Source organism: Clinocottus analis, unplaced genomic scaffold, assembly GCF_023055335.1.
Source record: "Clinocottus analis isolate CAN_PGR_092001 unplaced genomic scaffold, fCliAna1.0.p SCAF_50, whole genome shotgun sequence".
NCBI classification, from domain to species: domain Eukaryota; kingdom Metazoa; phylum Chordata; class Actinopteri; order Perciformes; family Cottidae; genus Clinocottus; species Clinocottus analis.
This window is the reverse complement of record NW_027176208.1, coordinates 9,731-35,000: the sequence shown is the minus strand read 5'-3', so window position 1 is coordinate 35,000 and position 25,270 is coordinate 9,731. Positions and strand designations below refer to the sequence as shown.

Here is a 25,270-nt window from a genome sequence, read left to right as displayed (position 1 = left end):
ATCTGCTCTGTATTAACAGTAACGATCTGCTCTGTATTGACAGTAACGATCTGCTCTGTATTGACAGTAACGATCTGCTCTGTATTAACAGTAATGATCTGCTCTGTATTGACAGTAATGATCTGCTCTGTATTAACAGTAACGATCTGCTCTGTATTGACAGTAACGATCTGCTCTGTATTGACAGTAACGATCTGCTCTGTATTAACAGTAATGATCTGCTCTGTATTAACAGTAACGATCTGCTCTGTATTGACAGTAACGATCTGCTCTGTATTGACAGTAACGATCTGCTCTGTATTAACAGTAACGATCTGCTCTGTATTGACAGTAACGATCTGCTCTGTATTGACAGTAACGATCTGCTCTGTATTGACAGTAACGATCTGCTCTGTATTGACAGTAACGATCTGCTCTGTATTGACAGTAACGATCTGCTCTGTATTGACAGTAATGATCTGCTCTGTATTAACAGTAATGATCTGCTCTGTATTGACAGTAACGATCTGCTCTGTATTGACAGTAATGATCTGCTCAGGATTTACTGTTTAAAATTAGCTAATAAGCTAACTCTGAAAACAGAAATGTGGATTAATATGTCAGCGAGCTTTTGGTATCAACTTTGCCGTCGCTGTCTCAAAAACAAGTGGATTGTATTTAACAGAAGTTAGCATTGCAAAGTTAAACCACTGCTACAACGGTTCCTTCATAATGATGTTAAATTATAAACAACTTGTCTATTTCCAATTTAATTTGACTCTCTGTTACCAGAAAATCCCTTTGATAGTGACGCGTTGTCTCTTCATGTCCTGTTAAATGAGCTTGATCCATGTGTAATTATGGAAAATCTTAACGTTTTGAAAACACAATGTCCAGCTAATTATTACTTCTCAAAATAGAAGTAATAATTAGATACTGATTAATCATTTCTGCTTTTCCATTCCAGACAAATCCCCTTTGATTAATTATCAGTGACAAAGTTACAATTAATATCGAGGCTAAAATTTCAAAATTTTAACATACAAATTTTGGAATAAAAATATTGTAGGCGACCTCGATCAGACTAAATTAATTCTCTTTGTTCAGCTCCTCTTGAGGACTTAACTGTCATGCTCAGCTCGGTAACTTCTACTTCCTATTTATGGGTCGATTACAGCTGCTCGCTGTTTTTCAACTCCTGTGCTTTGAAGAATAATTACATAGTTTTCATTGTGATAAATCTTTCCAACTTTACACAGAAAAATAAGAAACAATGTTCATCTGAAAACAGTTAGGACTAATAAAATAAAACCAAATATCATGAAAAATCTGTAATTCTATGAATATAACATAACACAGAAATGTTGAATTCTTACAAAAAGGGTTATATTATGAAGGGACATTGTTGCATCAAGTAATATAATTATTAAAGAAAAAAGGATATTGGAACAATATTTAATTATGACTTTTTTCCAAAAACTCAATTTAACCTCAACATTATAAAAATTCAGATTTTAAAATGATGTGTGGGACTTTTAAAAGACAAATTTCTGATATCTTTAAATGAATGAGTAAGTTAAATACAATAAATATATGAATAAAGATAAAACAGAAGTTATGCTTTGCTAAATCATTTTTAACTTCATATCAATTGATTTGTAAGCCGTGTATTGATGTAAATATTTATTTATTTTTTATTATTTTCTGAGGTTTTTCTTTTCGTGGACTGAAAGTTTTATCAATCTGTTGTTTTTTTAAATACTTCATATCTATTCCAGACTTTTTATAGATGTATTACATTCTTCTTATACTTTGTTGAGACGGTGTTCATTAGTTTGGTTGTTTCTATCTGTGTAGACTTTCTACGGCGCAAAGTGTTGATGTGCAAAGTGTTTTCTTCTGAGTGTTGTAACTGAACATTCTTCTGAGAAGCAGAGTTTTTAACGCCAGCTTTCTGTTCAACCTGTCTTCTGTGTGCTTTATGTGTTATTAAACTGTAGTTCAGGTGCTGTGTTGTTGTATTATTGTGTTGTCAGAAAACTAAAATGATGGTTGTAATCAAGGTGATATAAAAGTGCTCGCTTTACCACTATGGTTAGAATAAGCAGAATAGAAGTTAATATTTACAACAGATATCTTCCCTTTATGTAAATGAGCAACAGAAAGTTAATGTAAGTACGTCATTACTTCAATTACTTCAAATGGAGCTGCTCTCCATTGGCTTCCTGTAAGATTTAGAATTATATTTAAAATCCTTCTCCTCACCTATAAAGCCTTCACGGGCCTGCACCATTATATCTTAAAGAGTTTATAGTACCATGTTACCCCACTAGAGAGATCATAGTACCATATTACCCCACTAGAGAGATCATAGTACCATATTACCCCACTAGAGAGATCATAGTACCATGTTACCCCACTAGAGAGATCATAGTACCATGTTACCCCACTAGAGAGATCATAGTACCATATTACCCCACTAGAGAGATCATAGTACCATATTACCCCACTAGAGAGATCATAGTACCATATTACCCCACTAGAGAGATCATAGTACCATGTTACCCCACTAGAGAGATCATAGTACTATATTACCCCACTAGAGAGATCATAGTACCATATTACCCCACTAGAGAGATCATAGTACCATATTACCCCACTAGAGAGTTGTGTTCATTGAATGCAGGGTTACTTGTGGTTCCCAGAGTCTTAAAAATAGGTTGGGGCTACAGCCTTCAGTTATCAAGCTCCTCTTCTGTGGAATAAGCTTCCACTTTCAGTCAGAGGGGCAGACACGGTCACCTCATTGAAGAGTAGACTTAAGACTTTCCTCTTTGACAGAGCTTATAGTTAGGCCTGGCTCAGGTTAGTCCTGCTCCAGCCCCTAGATATGCTGCTATAGGCCTAGACTGCTGGGGGCATCTTAGGATACACTGAGCTCCTCTCTCCTCTTCTTCTTTCTTTTCTCATCTCCCGTCTCCTTTCTTCTCTCCTTCTGGATAAGTTATTGTCTTTCAATGCACATTACTAACTCTACTCCTTTACGGGAGCCTCTGTGCTTTCTTGCCTCAAGCTTCCATGGATCGTGGCTGTCTGGAGTTGGACCTGACCTGCTTCTGTCCATCCTGGGAGAGGATCCTCCTCTGTTGCTCTCCCTCAGGTTTCTTCCCCTTTTTTCCCTGTTAAAGGATTTTACTATCTTTATTTGGGGAGTTTTTCCTGATCCGATGTGAGGTTCTGGGACAGGGATGTCATCTATACAGATTGTAAAGCCCTCCGAGGCAAATCTTATATTTGTGATTTTGGGCTGTACAAATAACCACTATGTTTTTTATATTGTAAATCAGATCTCATTATAATCATTTGTCACTGTCCGGCTCTAAAACTGAAAAAGAAATGGCAGACACACATGTATACTACCAATAAAGTCATTTATTCATCCAAAAGACCTAACCCAGAGACACTGGGCCGAGCAGTGTCCGGTCTACCTAACCCAAAGACATAGGTCACACTGGGCTGAGGAGTGTCTGCCTAACTCCTAACCCAAAGACATAGGACACACTGGGCTGAGGAGTGTCTGCCTAACTCCTAACCCAAAGACATAGGACACACTGGGCTGAGGAGTGTCTGTCTAACTCCTAACCCAAAGACATAGGACACACTAGGCTGAGGAGTGTCTGCCTAACTCCTAACCCAAAGACATAGGACACACTGGGCTGAGGAGTGTCTGTCTAACTCCTAACCCAAAGACATAGGACACACTGGGCTGAGGAGTGTCTGTCTAACTCCTAACCCAAAGACATAGGACACACTAGGCTGAGGAGTGTCTGCCTAACTCCTAACTCCTAACCCAAAGACATAGGACACACTGGGCTGAGGAGTGTCTGCCTAACCCTAACCCAAAGACATAGGACACACTGGGCTGAGGAGTGTCTGCCTAACTCCTAACTCCTAACCCAAAGACATAGGACACACTGGGCTGAGGAGTGTCTGCCTAACTCCTAACTCCTAACCCAAAGACATAGGACACACTGGGCTGAGGAGTGTCTGCCTAACTCCTAACCCTAACCCAAAGACATAGGACACACTGGGCTGAGGAGTGTCTGCCTAACTCCTAACCCTAACCCAAAGACATAGGACACAGTAGGCTGAGGAGTGTATGCCTAACTCCTAACTCCTAACCCAAAGACATAGGACACACTGGGCTGAGGAGTGTCTGCCTAACCCTAACCCAAAGACATAGGACACACTAGGCTGAGGAGTGTCTGCCTAACTCCTAACCCAAAGACATAGGACACACTGGGCTGAGGAGTGTCTGCCTAACTCCTAACCCAAAGACATAGGACACACTGGGCTGAGGAGTGTCTGCCTAACTCCTAACCCAAAGACATAGGACACACTGGGCTGAGGAGTGTCTGTCTAACTCCTAACTCCTAACCCAAAGACATAGGACACACTAGGCTGAGGAGTGTCTGTCTAACTCCTAACCCTAACCCAAAGACATAGGACACACTGGGCTGAGGAGTGTCTGCCTAACTCCTAACCCAAAGACATAGGACACACTGGGCTGAGGAGTGTCTGTCTAACTCCTAACTCCTAACCCAAAGACATAGGACACACTGGGCTGAGGAGTGTCTGCCTAACCCTAACCCAAAGACATAGGACACACTGGGCTGAGGAGTGTCTGTCTAACTCCTAACTCCTAACCCAAAGACATAGGACACACTGGGCTGAGGAGTGTCTGCCTAACTCCTAACTCCTAACCCAAAGACATAGGACACACTGGGCTGAGGAGTGTCTGTCTAACTCCTAACTCCTAACCCAAAGACATAGGACACACTGGGCTGAGGAGTGTCTGCCTAACTCCTAACTCCTAACCCAAAGACATAGGACACACTGGGCTGAGGAGTGTCTGTCTAACTCCTAACTCCTAACCCAAAGACATAGGACACACTGGGCTGAGGAGTGTCTGCCTAACCCTAACCCTAACCTAAAGACATAGGACACACTGGGCTGAGGAGTGTCTGCCTAACCCTAACCAAAGACATAGGACACACTTTCACAATTTTTTCATTACATTTTTGGCAGTATTTTTTAATTATTTCCTTATCTTAACAATTGTAGTGAATGGATATGAGCGTCTTTGGAGCAATCAATCTTCTTATCTTTACCCCTGTAATTCATAAATATGCCTATGTATTTCAGAAAGACCATGTTGTATGTGAAAAAGTGACTGTTTTGTACTGTTTGATAAATACAGTTTTTACCGTATAATACATTATACCGCTATATATATATATATATATATATATATATATATATATATATATATATATATATATATATATATATATATATAAGCATTGTTTGGAATATTCAACATAATGATGTACTGTGTTTTACCTTATTCTTTGGGGTAACCTATATTTTTAAATCTCTAAAGTAAATATAAATTATCTTCAAACAAAAATATTATATATTTATGTGTTTGTGTTAATTGAAAAATATGACCCAAAATATGCCCCTGCCTCTGTTTTCTTTTCAAACAATACTATTTCTAAAGGAATTTGATGACTGAGTCCATTCGATGATCAGGTCCACATCCGGACACTTTACTTCCGGTCCAGGTTGAAGAGCTCTTGGCTCTCGATGAGGATGAACTCCACAATCTGGTTCTGGTAGACCATGTTGACTGCCATGTTTCCTGCGTCCAGCTCAGGCCACATCAGCGTTGGGCCGAACACGATACTGATGCCCTGAGTCGACATCAGGTTCTTTCTGGAAAAGTTTAGAACTCTGAAAAACAACAGATTGAACAGTAACTAAAGGTAAATATGGGAAAACATGCAGAGTTTACACTTTAAATCAAAACACACATTAGGGAAAAGCTTTTTTATCCAAACAAAAGTATTTTGTAATATTAAAACCAACTTTCTGCTTTTCCCTTTGTTGCAGCATCATTGGGTGTTTTGCTGTAAATTACTGTCAGATCAACGTTGACATGCCATTAAGAAAGCCGCAAGACTTCATGCCATTTGATTGATAAAACACTTGATTTCAGAGCATTGAATCCCCTGACTACCTGTATATGACATGCTTCAACATAAAGCCTACAATGTAGCCTGCACATGTGTTACATTGTGTTTTATAATTTGAAATCAAATAGTTCAGTTTGGAGGGGAGACATGTAGGAACAGTAAATAGGCATACTTATATATTTTTTATATGAACATCGTAAATTGGATCAAACGGTTGGTGCTAGTTTGTTGGTCACATCATTCTCTGGTTCATAGTGTAAACAACTGCACTCCTACAACAACGAGTGTGCCGTGAGGGCTTTACTTCAATCAGTCATTAGAATCATAAAACACGGGACGAGATGTTAAAAACTGTCCATTGTGCCAGTAGATGGTATGCACTCACATGAGCTTCGTCGTGATGTTGAGAGAGTGGCATGGGAGGTTTACTTAAGCTGGGTTATGATGTCACTTTTGGGACACATCCTCAGTAGTGTGCCTTCGAATCAATGGGTGTTTCGGCCTTTACTCACTAAACACCCTCATCAAAGGTGGCCAGCCGAAGGGTGATCAGGCCTTAGCTTGTGTCCCATGCCCAAATAAGATTTCCCACGGGACTAAGTTTTTTTTTTAAAAGATGCTTGTCGGACCACTGCTGGATTTAAAACTAATTACTGTTTACTTAATTTATAGCAATGATTGTTATTTTTAAGCGTATTTTCCCAAACTGTTGTTTTCAATTAAGTTCTTTACTCTCTGTTGGAAGAAAAACAATATTCATGCTTAATCATTTACTGTTTCAGTGTTACATTCAGACTTCACATCTTACTGTCTCTGTTTAATCTCACACACAAACTCAGCATGTCTCCTGATAGCAGGGAGACTGAATCTGTGTGTTTCTGTCTGAAAGAACGAGCAGTTCCTTTGTTATCACATGACCATTTCTTACAAACCGTCTATGGGACGAGGGGAAAGGTTCCCGGAGAGGCCGAAGACGACGTGAGGGTTTCTGTTAGTGGTCATGATGAGTATTTAAGAGGCGGTTTGAGAGATCTTTGAGCAGTCTTGGATATGCAATTTGTCTATCACCTCGTACTTCTAACTCTGCTCCTTCCTTGCAACGAATAAATGTTCCTGTTTTAATGATTTTACTCCGAAGCGTCGAGTGAATTTTTTCAAACTCTCTCTTACACGTGTGCAGCTGGTGTCAGCGTCAGTTTGGTTCAAGTCAAATAGTGTTGAAGTCCCTTTAACAACCTGCAACCCTTCCTGTGTTTACAACTGCAAATACTCTGACTCATGAAAGTCAGTGTATTTCTTTTTTCAGAACTTAAACCATTACTTGAGTTACATTGTCTGCTAATTGATTATTTCTGAGAATACAACTGTTTTGTAAATGTTATGTGTTTAGCTCAGTGGTTCTCAGCTTGTCTGGCTGCTCACCCACCATCACCCCTGAATGACTAGCCGCGACCCAAATCAAGGAAAATGATCTTCTCAAATCAATTTAATGAAAAGATGGTGCAGTTTGAACCTTAGATAGTACACAATATCACAGTATGCCAACAAGAAAAAAAAACAGTGAAAAGAAGTCCATCTTGAGGACATGAGGTAATACATCACTCGGACCAAGCCAGACAGGGTCCGTCAATACAGCACACATCAGCAACTGCAGCCTTTTGTAAACGGACTCAACAGCTTTCATGCACAAACCTGAAATAAAAAGGTCCAACTACTGAGAAGTAGTTTCAAAAAGACTAAAATGATGTAACTGTAGCTGAGAATACTGACTCACTGCAGGCTGCACTACGGGAACAGTCAGTGTCCTGAGGAGCAGCTTCAACAACAAACTCTAAATGAATTAAACAAAAAGCGCAATTGAAAAAAGATTCAAGTACAGAAACATTAACGTTTCTTCTGATTACCTCATCAATAGCTAAATACTGAAAGATATGAAGCGGCATCACTTCATCCTGAGGTGTAACACTGATTAGACCTGAGTCTGGAGGGGTTCATACTGGGAGAACTGGGAGAACTGGGGATGTTTGCTCCTAACAAGAGTCTTAAAGTCTGGAGTTCTGCTGCGTTCACAGAAAAAGCGTTGCGACTATATCTCATGCAGAGTCAACGCACAGACGCGTATGGATGCGATTAACGTGCATTTCCGCCGGGCGCCATGAACGATGCGAAGGATGTGAACGATGTGAAAGGCGCGACATGAAAACGTTTGCCTCATTCATTTCTTACAGATTTCTTTTGCCCAGACATGGACCTGCGACACACTGAAAATGGGTCCGGGACCTAGACGTGAGAATCACCAGTAGAGAATTACTGGTTTAGCTGGTAGACTTCATAAGGCGTCAGGTGAGCGTCAGGTGCGCTTCAGGTACGAAGGCTTACCTGTGCAGGTGGCTGAAGAGCAGCTTCATGGTGTCCTGGTTGGGTTTTGGCATTTCCTTGATCAGTTTTTTCACAGCCTGAACTTTGAGTTTGGATTCTTTAATCTCTGAAAGAGAAAAAACAGCAGCACTCGTTTAATAAAAGCATTTTTCTGTAGTTTAATATCTAACATGCACAAGTATTTTTAGTTTAAGATGTCTATAGTATTTCAGTTTAATGTACTGCGTGTATTGTAGGATGACGTGGTTAACGTGTACTTCAGTACTGTGTATTTTATATTTTATTTTAACTACCCATTGTCCTCAAAATAACTCTTTGGAACAAGACCGGTCTCATAGATTAACCTCCTGGTTGAAAGCAATGTGCATGTATACCTACTACCTAATACCTACCTATTGTAGATACTGCACATACTGTACCTATTGTATATACTGTATCTATTGTACATACTGTAGATACTGTACATTCTGTAACTATTGTAAATACTATACCTATTGTAAATACTGTACCTACTGAAAATACTATACATTCTGAAACTACTGTACATACTGTACATAATGTACCTATTGTAGATACTGTACATAATGTACCTATTGTAGATACTGTACATAATGTACCTATTGTAGATACTGTACCTAATGTACCTATTGTAGATACTGTACATAATGTACCTATTGTAGATACTGTACCTAATGTACCTATTGTAGATACTGTACCTAATGTACCTATTGTAGATACTGTACATAATGTACCTATTGTAGATACTGTACATAATGTACCTATTGTAGATACTGTACATAATGTAACTATTGTAGATACTGTAACTATTGTAGATACTGTACATAATGTACCTATTGTAGATACTGTACCTATTGTACCTATTGTAGATACTGTACCTAATGTACCTATTGTAGATACTGTACCTAATGTAACTATTGTAGATACTGTACATAATGTACCTATTGTAGATACTGTACATAATGTAACTATTGTAGATACTGTACCTAATGTAACTATTGTAGATACTGTACATAATGTACCTATTGTAGATACTGTACATAATGTACCTATTGTAGATACTGTACCTAATGTACCTATTGTAGATACTGTACATAATGTACCTATTGTAGATACTGTACATAATGTACCTATTGTAGATACTGTACCTAATGTAACTATTGTAGATACTGTACATAATGTACCTATTGTAGATACTGTACATAATGTAACTATTGTAGATACTGTACATAATGTAACTATTGTAGATACTGTACATAATGTACCTATTGTAGATACTGTACATAATGTACCTATTGTAGATACTGTACCTAATGTAACTATTGTAGATACTGTACATAATGTACCTATTGTAGATACTGTACATAATGTACCTATTGTAGATACTGTACATAATGTAACTATTGTAGATACTGTACATAATGTAACTATTGTAGATACTGTACATAATGTAACTATTGTAGATACTGTACATAATGTACCTATTGTAGATACTGTACATAATGTACCTATTGTAGATACTGTACATAATGTAACTATTGTAGATACTGTACATAATGTAACTATTGTAGATACTGTACCTAATGTAACTATTGTAGATACTGTACCTACTGAAAATACTATTCATTCTGAGCATACTGTACATACTTTACCTGCTGTACATGTGTTTTTTCAGATTTGCAAGAATTAAGAATTTAATTTCCGTTTTTTTATACAAATACTTTTGTTTTTTGGTTAACTTATTTTCAACTTCATTCATAGCTACTCATTGATCTATTATTAGTAACCATGCCATTCATTTATTTTGTCTGTATGTGATCATATTTGCCTATTTTAGCTTGTTTTGTTCTTCTTGGGGAGTTTTGTACGCTGTGCGAAGCATTTTGCAAAATGCAGTGATAATGAAGTTATAAGTACTAAGTACTAAGAAAAACAGATTGTGATTCTGTCTTGTAATTTCCGTTAAGATTGACTTGGTGGACTCACTGACGGCCTCCACAAACGGCTGGAAGAACCTGAAGGGAAACAGCGGCTCGGGCAGCTCCCGGAAAAACAGCTTGAGGGCCCCAGTGACGACGTGAATGTCCTCCCACTGACTCTGGTCCAGGTCCAGGTCCTCCTCTAGGGGGCAGACCAGAGTAAGAACCTTTTGGTGTTTACATTTAAACATGAATATAATAATGTATTCCCTCATGAAGCCAACACGTGGGATGGGATTCATCTGGTTCAGTATTTTACTCTTGCCTTGGCTCCTTTTTCTGAATATGACTTTCCAAAACTCTGACCACTAAATATTGTAATACTAACTTAAGCCTCAAAATCTCACATGAAAGCGTGTCGGTATTTCAGTTTATTGTTTCTGTAGATTTTGTTGGAAGATATATATGAGGCAATAAAAATCTGTTTAATGCAGGAAATATAGCTGATAGTATAAAGCTTCAAAATCAATCTTGTGTGTCATAAACACTAGGACAAATAATGGATTTGGGCTAAATATTGAAAAGGTACAATGCTTGACTGAAGAATGAGTGATGAACATGAGTAGAAAATCCTTCATCTGCAGTTGCTATGAGCGTCCAATGTTTCATGGATATATTCATTAGGAACATTGTGCAACTTGGAAAATGATTTTCATCATCAAGTTAATTTATGATGCCACTGTGTTTCTGTTCAAACGTATTTCCTGTAAATAGGTGGAAGCAGATGCATTCGGAGCGTGTCAACAACATGTTCCAGTTGAACGGACCCTGATCCACAATGAAGCGAAGCTTCTGGATTGTTGCCAGATTTCCACTAACTCTGTAGATCCCGTCAGCATCCAGACCTGAAAGCACAAAATAATGGAAGCTCAACACAAACTGAATAAGCAGAACGCTTCCTCGTGTACAGGTGTGTCAGGTGACTCATTATTTGTCCACCAGAGGGCTGAAGGAAAGGTTAAAAAAAGGTGTTGTTGAAACCCCAACAGCAATCAAGAAATGCTCTGAAAGACCAACAACTGGAATAGATTTCATTAATTTCTCTCAATGTTTTACAAAAATACATTTAAAATAAAGAAAAAACAACAACATGGGAGTAAACCTAGGATGCAAAGAGAGACAGTGCATTCCATTGTCTCTATTGTATCTGTCTCTATTCTCTCTTCCTGTCTCTATTTTTCTGCTGTCTCTCTCTCTATTTCTGTCTTTGTCTCTACTGTCTGTCTCTATTGTCTCCACTCTCTTCCATTTCTACACTCTCAAAATAATAGGAAATTATGTCCTAAAACATAACAATGTCAACATAACATGAACCTACATCTCTTGTCAACATGAACCTTCATCTCTTGTCAACATGAACCTTCCTCTCTTGTCAACATGAACCTTCCTCTCTTGTCAACATGAACCTTCATCTCTTGTCAACATGAACCTTCATCTCTTGTCAACATGAACCTTCATCTCATGTCAACATGAACCTTCATCTCTTGTCAACATGAACCTTCCTCTCTTGTCAACATGAACCTTCATCTCTTGTCAACATGAACCTTCCTCTCTTGTCAACATGAACCTTCCTCTCTTGTCAACATGAACCTTCCTCTCTTGTCAACATGAACCTTCATCTCTTGTCAACATGAACCTTCCTCTCTTGTCAACATGAACCTTCCTCTCTTGTCAACATGAACCTTCCTCTCTTGTCAACATGAACCTTCATCTCTTGTCAACATGAACCTTCCTCTCTTGTCAACATGAACCTTCATCTCTTGTCAACATGAACCTTCATCTCTTGTCAACATGAACCTTCATCTCTTGTCAACATGAACCTTCATCTCTTGTCAACATGAACCTTCATCTCTTGTCAACATGAACCTTCATCTCTTGTCAACATGAACCTTCATCTCTTGTCAACATGAACCTTCCTCTCTTGTCAACATGAACCTTCATCTCTTGTCAACATGAACCTTCCTCTCTTGTCAACATGAACCTTCATCTCTTGTCAACATGAACCTTCATCTCTTGTCAACATGAACCTTCCTCTCTTGTCAACATGAACCTTCATCTCTTGTCAACATGAACCTTCATCTCTTGTCAACATGAACCTTCCTCTCTTGTCAACATGAACCTTCATCTCTTGTCAACATGAACCTTCATCTCTTGTCAACATGAACCTTCCTCTCTTGTCAACATGAACCTTCCTCTCTTGTCAACATGAACCTTCCTCTCTTGTCAACATGAACCTTCCTCTCTTGTCAACATGAACCTTCATCTCTTGTCAACATGAACCTTCCTCTCTTGTCAACATGAACCTTCATCTCTTGTCAACATGAACCTTCATCTCTTGTCAACATGAACCTTCCTCTCTTGTCAACATGAACCTTCATCTCTTGTCAACATGAACCTTCCTCTCTTGTCAACATGAACCTTCATCTCTTGTCAACATGAACCTTCCTCTCTTGTCAACATGAACCTTCATCTCTTGTCAACATGAACCTTCATCTCTTGTCAACATGAACCGTCATCTCTTGTCAACATGAACCTTCCTCTCTTGTCAACATGAACCTTCATCTCTTGTCAACATGAACCTTCATCTCTTGTCAACATGAACCTTCATCTCTTGTCAACATGAACCTACCTCTCTTGTCAACATGAACCTTCATCTCTTGTCAACATGAACCTTCATCTCTTGTCAACATGAACCTTCATCTCTTGTCAACATGAACCTTCCTCTCTTGTCAACATGAACCTTCATCTCTTGTCAACATGAACCTTCATCTCTTGTCAACATGAACCTTCATCTCTTGTCAACATGAACCTTCATCTCTTGTCAACATGAACCTTCCTCTCTTGTCAACATGAACCTTCATCTCTTGTCAACATGAACCTTCATCTCTTGTCAACATGAACCTTCCTCTCTTGTCAACATGAACCTTCATCTCTTGTCAACATGAACCTTCCTCTCTTGTCAACATGAACCTTCCTCTCTTGTCAACATGAACCTTCCTCTCTTGTCAACATGAACCTACCTCTCTTGTCAACAGCATCCAGACAGACGTGAACGAAGCTCGGCACCGTGGATCCTTCACGTTCACATAGAGTCAACAAATGGCAGCCGAACACTCGATCTGAGACCCGCATGATGACATGAACATCAGTTAGTGTGTGTGGCATTGTAGTGTCACTTGACAGGTGTGTAGTTTAGATTGTTTAGGAGGTGGGTTAATTAGTTAACCCTGAGGCTCCGCCCATTGAGGGTGTTAATGAGTAATTTGAAATGTTGCACAATGTTAGGTGAGTAATAGTTCATGTTAGAAAATGTTAAACAATAAATATAGAGAGTTTAGTTGTTCTCCCAGTAACCGGTTAACTCATATGTTAGAGGGTCAATGTGTAAAGAAAAAGCAGAAACCTTTGATGAGGCCTTTTTCCTTCAGAGTCTTCATGGAAGGCCGTCTGGTGATGAACTTCTTTAGTCTGTTCTTCACTCCGTTCTTGTCAGCGCTGTCGGAGTTGCTGTATTTCAGCTTGGAGCTGCTGAACATATCTGCCAGAAATAACACAAACCTTAAATACCTGAGATTTGATTCCTGTCTGTCTCTTTCATCTTAACAATTTACAAATATATAAACACAACAGGAAAAATAAATAATTGTTTTCCCATCTCCTTGACTGCTGTTTCCTGCCAGTTCTGTTGGACCCAAGCATGTAAAGGTTTTTGCATTGTCTGCTGCCTCCTCGTCTTCGTCTGGCATTCTGGGTCCATCCCCTGCGACCTGCGCTCCAGATCATGTCGGTACAAACCGACTCATTATGGATCCACCAGAGCGACCCTATTTTATCAAGTGAGTTTTTTAGTGAGTTTGATTTGATTGTGGCAATACTCGCAGCCTCCGATCACATCAGCAGACTCAGCTCCTGGTTCAGAAACCATCGCTCAGCAGCAGAGGTTTACGGAGAGGCCTTGGGGGGTAAGTCTCCTTGTTCCCCACTTGGGTGTCATTTCTGAGAGTTATATATATATATATATATATATATATATATATATATATATATATATATATATATATATATACACATACATACATTTTTAAAAATATATTTGATGTATTGTATTTAGGGCTGGGCAAAGTAAAAACAAAAGTAACTTAATGATCGCATGATTTTCTGTGATTATTTGCGATTAATCACATTAAGCGCCAAATTCGATAATGAAGTAAAGACTAGTGTATGGCACACTTTTATTTCAAAGTAATGTCATCAAAAGAATATAACAGTACTGGAGCAACAGCAAGTTAACAACAGTATATAAATCAGTTTAAATTGAGTTCTGTCATGAGATGTGATGACAGACATATTTCCCCATTTTAGCAGGAAGTTGACCTCTGGAAAGCTGCTCTGATGACATTGACTTTACGTTCTGTGTGAAGCTCCATCTCTTTGAGATGAAGCAGAACGCTTTCATTTGTGTGTGAGGTTGTGCTACTACCTTCTTTGCCTTGCAGGCTCTTGTTCAGTGTGAGATGAAGATAAGTAGAGGCCAGGCCGGCCAACCATAGAGGGTCTTCTCTTTCAAAAACTGCTCAATTCTGACGTCAGGGAATAAAACCCCTGCAGCGCTGAGCTGCGCCTCACTGGCGACCTCAGAGAGGAGGTCCATGTTCAGCTTCGCTTCAGGCTGGTCTTAGTTAAGTCTTTGTGCTCTGTGTTATGAAGTGTCGCGCAGTGAGCTGAGTGACCTCGTAGCTGCTCGTGAGGCATTTTATTGTGTTTTGTTTGGACGGCAAAAATACGATCGTTTAGCTCGCAGGCTAGCTGCTGTTTGCTTGGCTCTCTCCCCATAATATCTTTAGAATCTGCGACCGGCCGGCCGTAGTGTGGACACCCCTGACCTAGGGTGATCATAAACGTTTTAAAAGAGGACTACAACCAGCTGTCCTGTCAGATAGTATATCTCATGGGTTTGGGTGAGGTACTCACTGATGGAGCGTCTGTGGACTGGGTTGCGTTGCTTGGCGGTGGGGGAGGCGGTGCCATATCCAGGCAGGGAGCTGTGCTTGGGCAAGAACTCTGTGCTGTTTGATCTCCGCAGAGGAAGTTTAGTCTGAAAAGAAAAAGAGTTCCAATGAATCCAAGGAAAGCTTTCATTTGACTCAGGATAGAAAGAACATCCCGGTTGCTCATTCTGAAAAACGTTATAATCATCCAATATCTCAGATAAAGTTTGTATTTTTAACTTCAAGTCTTTAAGTAGTGAGTTCTTACAGAAGCGTCAACAGTCTTTCCGATGGCGTTGTACCATTTACTGGCGGTGGAGTAACTGTCAGCTTGGATGAGGTACTCACTTCCAGTATCTGTTGTGATCTGGAACAGATAAGAAAGGAGTTCAGTTGGGTCCCATTCTTTTTTTTCTGCAAGGGGAAAAAATGGTTTGTAACCAGTAAATATATATCCCAATTAACATAAACTGAAATAGCAATACAAATAATGTCCATCAGTTTCTCCCAGTCAGTAAAATAACTTACATCTTAACCATTTTAGCCACGTCGCGGCCGTTATCAGACAAGAAAAGAGAAGATTAAGTCAAGTGACGTTATCGAAGGATCTCCGGAACCACTTCGTTGATTATTTATTTAAATTGCTGACATACAGTAAAGCCTTGTGGGAGGAGTTCGATCCAAACAGAAAAAATAAACTTACCATTACGTTTATGTAGGTACATAAACAGTGTAACCGCACCGTCATTTCTGGGTGGCGGCCGTAACGTTTTCCTACATCGTTAGTAAGTACACTTTGCAAAGTCTGATTTCAATAAAAGACACCCCTTCGTAACCCTCCGAGCTTGTAGGAGACTGATAAGGCAGTATAGATCCTTGTGTGTATATCAGTATGTCAGTACCTGAAAAAATCAGGTAAATCCAAACGCAGCAGGACCGTTTTCCGTGGTTGTGGGAGGTTTCTTGGAACGCGTCACGTCTAATTTATGCCAAGAATAATACCCAGCGTGCCACAAACCGATGGTGTTTAGGCATATAGGTTATAACTTTTACATTTTTTAACCAAACAACACAGTTTTTGGACAGAAACTCCTTTGTAACACCCCCAATGCTTTGTTTTGTTTTGATTCTGATTCTTTGGGTCATTATCTTTACAAAAAGGGGTCGTACAACTCTAGGTTGTTGTTTAAGCCTTGGAAAAACTAAGGTGCAGCTCAAAAAGGCTTTTTTTTGAAAAACTTGCTCATATCATGCGATATGTTCATAGTTATGATCAAAATATGTTCTAAAAAATATTTTCGGGATTTTTTTTTCACAAATAAATTCTGAAAGAAATGACATAAAATAACACAAGTATTATAACTAATTTTGAGGTTCATACGACAACTTGAACAGCCCTCACTAAGGCCTCCAGAAGGGGTGGGGCTCAAAAGGCTGGTTTTGGCCAGTGTAAAAATGTCCATCATCCATGAGTTCAATAAATTCAATAACAGTGAAAAAAAAAAAAAAGGTTTTAAAGGCCATTGTGGCTTATAACATAATTGATGTTGTCTAATGGTAACACACAGGACAACATGAATCATGTGTCTGAGTTCAGCTGTCAGGGAGCGAATCAAACAGCAGCTTAAGTGCAGAAACACGAGCGTGTGACAGCTTCCTGTTTGTTTGTTACCTGGAACACGTTTTTCCTGCTCGACTTCTCTGTCGTCCACTCGATAAAAGCTCCACACAGCTGGACCACATCTGGTTTACTTCCTGGTTTCTGGACACAGAGAGGGCGGACATGAGGTCAGCCGATCAAAAATATTATAATTGCTGTTGAGAGCTTCCTATAGACTTCAATGAGATTCCTACACTGCTCTACGATTCTGCAAACTGCTCTAGTTGTCTCAGCAGCCTTTCCACCTTCAAGGGGATTCAGATCTGGAATCATTGCTGGCAGGACTCGGTTTTCCTTTCAGCCAGTCCTGAGTCCTTTCAGCACTGTTGGAGGACCCATGACTTTCGAAGAAGTCTTTGTGACACTGGGTCGAAGCTTGGCTCCAAAATACTTTGGTAATCTCCAGATTCCATAATGCCACGCACATATTCGAGATAACCTTAAAACATCAGTCAGCCTTCTACATGTTAGACTGGAGGTGATATTTTTCCCTGTAAACAGAGTTTATCCAGTTTACCAAAAGGCTACAGAATATTCTCCCTGAGAGATATTGGCTTGTTGTTGTTGTGTTCGGACCAACTCAGCTGGGCTTTGTGATGTCTCTCTCTCAGCTGTGGTATAATCCTTGGTTATCCTGTACCACAGGCCTTAAACTTCAAATTACATTGTGCATCGTGGACAAAAGAACATCAAATTCTTCGGAGATGGAGTTTGAGATAGCTTTGAGATTGTTCATGCTTGGACCTCTTTTCTTCTTTGGGCATGCTCAGTGTGGTGAAGCAGTGGCACCAAGCAGCAGAATGAGTCCAGCCTTATGTCGTCTCAGTTCACACACACAGAGAAAGAGATAAGAGAAAGAGAAGCCCAAATAACTTTCCGTACCAGGCTAGTTTCTTGTTTTTCTTTATAAAACAGCAGCTGGTCTGAGGTGAGTACGCTCCACATGAAGGTCCAGTTCTTTCTTTGCTTCTTACCGCTCTCTGAGATTTTAGCGACATTCAGATGTTCACCTTTCAGCTCCACCTGGAGACACACACACACACACACACACACACACACACACACACACACACTTGTTCTCTTAATCCAGAGACACATGAAATGTTGGTGTTTCCTCGCCTTTGTGACCATTTTGACTAATCTGCACTCTAATGTTTGTGATTTTTTTTATGTTTTTTCCCTGATATTGTTGTGTTTAATCTCAAGGTCAAATATAACAAAGAATATACCATTAATTTGTAAATTGACATGAACCCAAAACTGTAGTAAAATACAGAACAGATGTGGCAGAGGAGTTGGGTGAATAGAAAGAGGAGGACGTTTATATTTAATCTTTTATCAATCTAAGATGGCCGCCTCTGGACTGCAGTCTCTCTTACTTTTTCTGTTTTTGTTTGTTTGTCTCGTGTCTCGCTATCTCGTTCTGATCACATTCAGCAGGGAGGAACTTTTAAACTTCCATCAATCCACTGTTTTTCACCGTTTTTGGGTTAGGGTTTCATTGAACGGAAAAATTTAACAGAGATTTTTAGTTAGAAGAGCGGCGGCTTTTCTCAGGAAGCGTTTGTTAAACTGCGCCAGCTGGGATTCGAGCTGCGCTCCCGTCAATTCACCTGGGGAACGCCCGCTCTCTGGTCAACAAGATGGAGGAACTGCTGCTCTTGAACAAAACAAACACAGACTTTATCAGATCTGCCGGCTCGGTGTGCACATCCCGGATAGCGCACTACTTCTGCCGGGCTTCCAACTCCTACGAGCGGACCGCGTAACGCTCTGTCTGGGAAAACGAGGGGAGACTAGAAACACTGTTAATAGACTCCAAACCATTTTATTCGGCGCAGGAGTTTTCCTTATTCATTCTGGCCGGTGTTCACATCCCACCTCAGGCCTATGTGAGGGAGGCGCTCAACAGCTGCTGAGCAGCTCAACACCATGGAGCACAAACACCCCCTGTTAATTGATTTTGGGGACTTTAACTGAACAAACCTCAGTTAAGAACTGCCAAAATACAGACAGCATATTAAGTGTCGCACCAGGGACAAAAACACACCGGTAAACCTTACTAAAGGATACGGCTCAGTACTAAAGGATGCATACCGCTCAGTACTTAAGGATGCATACCGCTCAGTACTTAAGGATGCATACCGCTCAGTACTTAAGGATGCATACCGCTCAGTACTTAAGGATGCATACCGCTCAGTACTTAAGGATGCTTATCGCTCAGTTCCTCGTGCAGCTTTGGGACTCTCTGATCTTTGCATGGTTCATCTTCTCCCGGCTTGGAAACTAAAATCTGCAAAGCCTGTGATAAAGACTGTGAAGAGATGAACCACCGAGGCCAAGCTGGAGCTACAGTCCTGCTTCGCCTCAACTGATTGGAGTGTTTTCGAGGCTGCTGCTATGGATCTGAATGAGCTTTCTGACACCGTGACAGCATACATCAGCTTTTGTGAGGACATGTGTGTGCCGACTAAAACCTTCTGCACAAACAACAACAAGAAACCTTGTTCACTGCAAGACTCAGGCAGCTTGGTCAGACTAAAGAGGAGGCTTACAGAGGTAGGGACAGGATCCTATTCAACCAGGCCAGGAACACACTGACAAGGGAGATCAAGGAAATGGCGACTGTGGCTCAGTGGTTAGCAAGCCAGACACTGGCAAGACACTTAACCCTGAATTGCTCCCCGTTGCTACAGTGTATAGAGCAAAAATGTAAGTTGCTTTGGATAGGCGTCAGTTTAATGTAATGTAATTTTGGATTCTGAGATGAAAGTCAGATTAGAAACTTTAATTTCAGAATTTTGCCTTTAATTAAAATTGAGAACTCATTAATATTCCACATGTGGCATTTATGCTCTGCCATACAAATGCTTTTTAGGACTGACCAACGTTTCAACAACAGCAACTCCTCCTGCGACTAAGACGTTGTGCTGAGACTGATTCCTGCGATGCCGAGAGATCTACAAACAGAAAACACATGTTCAGAACTGAACTACTCCACTGTGGGATGGAGGTTCTATGTGGTCTACATACAGGCTTTTTAGGAAGGTCGGACTCCTGCAGCACCATGGACTTGGACTGACTGAGGCGCTCTCCAGAGCTCTGGGAGCTCTTGCTCTTTATACGCATCAGCACAGCTTCCTGCGGCAGTGTGCTGCGCGGTGGAGGCTGAATCAGTGGCGGCTGCTTTGCAGCACTCTGGAGGTTTCTGTGGAGAAAAAGAGTCAATGTGACTTTTTCTATAATGTAACGGTCGATGTAATTTCTCACTGAAGAGTTTGTGAACTCTCTCATTGGAATAGCGCTGGTATTCCTCACAATAGTGCTGTCAAGAATGTGATTCAAACACAACGGGAATATTTTGTAGTTATGTACCGAGTCTGCATAATCTTATACTGCTTCCAGAAATGATCTCACTCTTAGTCCAACACTAGTTTACACCATCTTGTGCCTCAGCTTTAATTTATGTATTACCCAACTTTATTGAAGAAATTGTATTTTCCTGATTCTTGTTGTTCTGAGTTTGTTCTCACGGTTGAATGCACTTATTGTAAGTCTCTCTGGATAAAAGCGTCAGCTAAATGACATGTAATGCATATAGTGTACACCGGTGGTGGGCTGGGTTATTATATATTTTTTATAATGTAATTGTTGTTCACAAAGACACAATATGTATAATAATAACGTTTCCCTATTAGCTTATTTTCTCATTGCACAGTTCCTGTCTTCTTTGTTGCTCAGCTTCAGCTAGAATATATCTACTTGAAAGATACAAAATCTCAGTACTATATGACTACATGTAGCTACAGTGTACATGTTACTCAGTACTATATGACTACATGTAGCTACAGTGTACATGTTACTCAGTACTATATGACTACATGTAGCTCCAGTGTACATGTTACTCAGTACTATATGACTACATGTAGCTCCAGTGTACATGTTACTCAGTACTATATGACTACATGTAGCTCCAGTGTACATGTTACTCAGTACTATATGACTACATGTAGCTACAGTGTACATGTTACTCAGTACTATATGACTACATGTAGCTCCAGTGTACATGTTACTCAGTACTATATGACTACATGTAGCTACAGTGTACATGTTACTCAGTACTATATGACTACATGTAGCTCCAGTGTACATGTTACTCAGTACTATATGACTACATGTAGCTACAGTGTACATGTTACTCAGTACTATATGACTACATGTAGCTACAGTGTACATGTTACTCAGTACTATATGACTACATGTAGCTCCAGTGTACATGTTACTCAGTACTATATGACTACATGTAGCTCCAGTGTACATGTTACTCAGTACTATATGACTACATGTAGCTCCAGTGTACATGTTACTCAGTACTATATGACTACATGTAGCTACAGTGTACATGTTACTCAGTACTATATGACTACATGTAGCTACAGTGTACATGTTACTCAGTACTATATGACTACATGTAGCTACAGTGTACATGTTACTCAGTACTATATGACTACATGTAGCTCCAGTGTACATGTTACTCAGTACTATATGACTACATGTAGCTCCAGTGTACATGTTACTCAGTACTATATGACTACATGTAGCTACAGTGTACATGTTACTCAGTACTATATGACTACATGTAGCTCCAGTGTACATGTTACTCAGTACTATATGACTACATGTAGCTACAGTGTACATGTTACTCAGTACTATATGACTACATGTAGCTACAGTGTACATGTTACTCAGTACTATATGACTACATGTAGCTACAGTGTACATGTTACTCAGTACTATATGACTACATGTAGCTCCAGTGTACATGTTACTCAGTACTATATGACTACATGTAGCTACAGTGTACATGTTACTCAGTACTATATGACTACATGTAGCTCCAGTGTACATGTTACTCAGTACTATATGACTACATGTAGCTACAGTGTACATGTTACTCAGTACTATATGACTACATGTAGCTACAGTGTACATGTTACTCAGTACTATATGACTACATGTAGCTACAGTGTACATGTTACTCAGTACTATATGACTACATGTAGCTCCAGTGTACATGTTACTCAGTACTATATGACTACATGTAGCTCCAGTGTACATGTTACTCAGTACTATATGACTACATGTAGCTACAGTGTACATGTTACTCAGTACTATATGACTACATGTAGCTCCAGTGTACATGTTACTCAGTACTATATGACTACATGTAGCTACAGTGTACATGTTACTCAGTACTATATGACTACATGTAGCTACAGTGTACATGTTACTCAGTACTATATGACTACATGTAGCTACAGTGTACATGTTACTCAGTACTATATGACTACATGTAGCTCCAGTGTACATGTTACTCAGTACTATATGACTACATGTAGCTCCAGTGTACATGTTACTCAGTACTATATGACTACATGTAGCTACAGTGTACATGTTACTCAGTACTATATGACTACATGTAGCTACAGTGTACATGTTACTCAGTACTATATGACTACATGTAGCTCCAGTGTACATGTTACTCAGTACTATATGACTACATGTAGCTACAGTGTACATGTTACTCAGTACTATATGACTACATGTAGCTCCAGTGTACATGTTACTCAGTACTATATGACTACATGTAGCTACAGTGTACATGTTACTCAGTACTATATGACTACATGTAGCTACAGTGTACATGTTACTCAGTACTATATGACTACATGTAGCTACAGTGTACATGTTACTCAGTACTATATGACTACATGTAGCTCCAGTGTACATGTTACTCAGTACTATATGACTACATGTAGCTCCAGTGTACATGTTACTCAGTACTATATGACTACATGTAGCTACAGTGTACATGTTACTCAGTACTATATGACTACATGTAGCTCCAGTGTACATGTTACTCAGTACTATATGACTACATGTAGCTACAGTGTACATGTTACTCAGTACTATCTCATGTTGAGAATCAGAACCGATAAGTTTAGTGTTCGAATGTAAAAACATGTTGATGGAGCAATTGAAGAATATGATTGTCATGATACCTGATGTGCTCAGGCAATAAAGTCAACATTTTCACTGTTACTGATCTGATGAAATACTTAAACAGTCTAACTTTGACTGAGACAACAAAAGTGGAAATCGTAATTGAAAATCTCAGAAGCAAAACTTACAAAATACAGTGTTTTTTTATTTGCTAACTTCTTATGTGGGTGATCTTTCAGTTGAAGTTGGATCCAGAAACGACAATACTTTATCCTATTCAGGTTCCTGTTTGCAGCTGTGATTGCTTCACGGTGGTTACGCAACACTTGTTCTTCTGTCAGTTGACAACAAGGAAAACCTTAGCTAAAAAGAGACCAGAAATATCAAATAAACTGAGCTCCAAAGTATTAAAGTATAGTTAGTGGTCATCCCTGCTCACCCCTCACTTCAATCTCAGTTCAGTGACCTATCAGTAAACTAATACCTCCAATAGATCACTGTAGTGATCCTCTGTGCCTGCTTTGTCTGTGTTTAAGTCCAACCCTCTGTGTCCTAAGTTGTCACTCTACTCCACTTCTTGCAGGTTATTTACTGATACATTGGATCAGTTAATGTTTTTGGAGAATGTTGCTTCTGTTTCAAAACATCCGTGTTCCAAGTCCACAGTGATGAAGTCACGTCACTCCCTGAGCTGCTTTAACCCAAACCAGGCTCATTTCCTCAACCTAAGTATTTTACCACCTTCTTCTCAACCTGACCAAGTCTTTTATGGTTCCTAATCCTAACTCATTTGATTCTGGTGAAAACAGAAGTTCATTTTGAAAAGACCGTATGCTTCTTAGTTGTCTCAGAAAAACACGTGAAAAATGAAGAGTAACTTGAGTCAGAGGTTGAAAATAGAGATTAATGCATCTGAGAGAAACAAATTCTCTTGAACAGGAGTAAAGGAAGCAGAGCTAATCCCACATATGTCAATTTTAATCTGTAGTCTGAAATTAAATTAAAAACACTATCAGACTTTTATCAGATATTTGAGGCATTGTCAAAAGGCCTCGATTCCTTGTTTTAAGATATGTTTAGAACCTGACTGTAAGATACAACCTTCTTGAAGTGCAATGATAACTACATCTTCAGTAACAGGAAACAAAGTGAAATCCTTCACGCGGAAGCATGGACCCTCATCACCATCTCCTCACATTATGTAACGTTGTTGTTCTTCCTCGGAGGATCTAGGTTAAACTTTCCCGGATAAAACTGTCTGAAAAATACTCGAGTGGAATCATTTAAAGTAAAGTTCAACCTTTCCGTAATAGAACCACAACACTTGAGTTTAAACCCACAGATGAGTTTATTCGATTTATCTGGAGAAACGAACAGGAAGCAATACGCACCAATCAGCAAGACGATAAAACCCAAACATTATTCAGAAGACAGTTAATGTCATGTAATCTTACCGCGTACCCGCCATCCCTGTGTGTCACTGCTCAAAGAAGCAAAGGCAAAGACTCAAGGCCTGACTGTTAGAGAGGAAGTATGATTAATCACGTGGTTTCTTCAAACCAGCCATCTCTCTCACTACAACGGCTGCACCCTCCCCATTTCCTGAAGAAAAAAGAAAACCTAACCTCATCCTCATCAGACCAGACGTGAGCAGTTTGTCATTTGGGCTACGGATAGTACGAACATGTGTGAACAACAGAGACGGTACTTCTTGCAAAGGCCACAAGGAGAGCAGGCGTTAGGTTATAATATGAATGTACTCACAGATCTCTTTGTGTTGTCGGCCAACTTTGCAGTTGAATAGAGACCCTAACCTACACCTACCTTTGTACCTGGCCAGGTCCTGGACTTGGGCCCTCCTTCCTGGGTGTGTTTGAGTGGTCTGGACCCTCATGAGGCTCCCTAATTTTTAAGTCACAGGTTCTTTTTAGCACCATTTTGCTCTTCTGTATGGCTGAGAAGCTGCATCAAAGAACCACACAATCATTCAAGTATACAGAAGAAATATAGTATATGTATGTGTGTGTCTATATATCTATATCTATATCTATATATCTATATATCTATATATATATATATATATATATATATATATATATATATATATATATCTATATATCTATATATATATACACACACATACATATTAGTGGTGTCTGTTTATTTTGTGTTGCAGGAAAACTTCCACCGAGGCTGATATTGAGGCACACCAAGGCTCATCATGCT

At 39.5% G+C, this 25,270-nt stretch overlaps 1 protein-coding gene and 1 long non-coding RNA gene across 2 annotated transcripts; one reads left to right on the top strand and one right to left on the bottom strand.

Annotated features, from left to right (window-relative positions):
• The first annotated feature begins 5,354 nt into the window (after positions 1 to 5,354).
• Positions 5,355 to 7,147, top strand: LOC137803240 (uncharacterized). Its single transcript, XR_011080038.1, has 2 exons — positions 5,355 to 5,807; positions 5,935 to 7,147. It is a non-coding gene; the product is annotated as an uncharacterized lncRNA (long non-coding RNA).
• arhgap15 (Rho GTPase activating protein 15) lies at positions 5,355 to 24,515 on the bottom strand. The gene is made up of 13 exons (XM_068601522.1): positions 24,499 to 24,515; positions 20,075 to 20,249; positions 19,927 to 20,001; positions 17,924 to 18,064; positions 17,054 to 17,143; positions 15,650 to 15,748; positions 15,365 to 15,488; positions 13,797 to 13,931; positions 13,414 to 13,512; positions 11,161 to 11,238; positions 10,401 to 10,535; positions 8,397 to 8,502; positions 5,355 to 5,775 (listed from the first exon to the last, which is right to left on the bottom strand). The coding sequence occupies exons 1-13, from the start codon at positions 24,510 to 24,512 to the stop codon at positions 5,592 to 5,594; spliced, it is 1,455 nt and encodes a 484-aa protein (XP_068457623.1). The 5' UTR covers positions 24,513 to 24,515; the 3' UTR covers positions 5,355 to 5,591.
• Between the last annotated feature and the right edge of the window lie 755 nt (positions 24,516 to 25,270).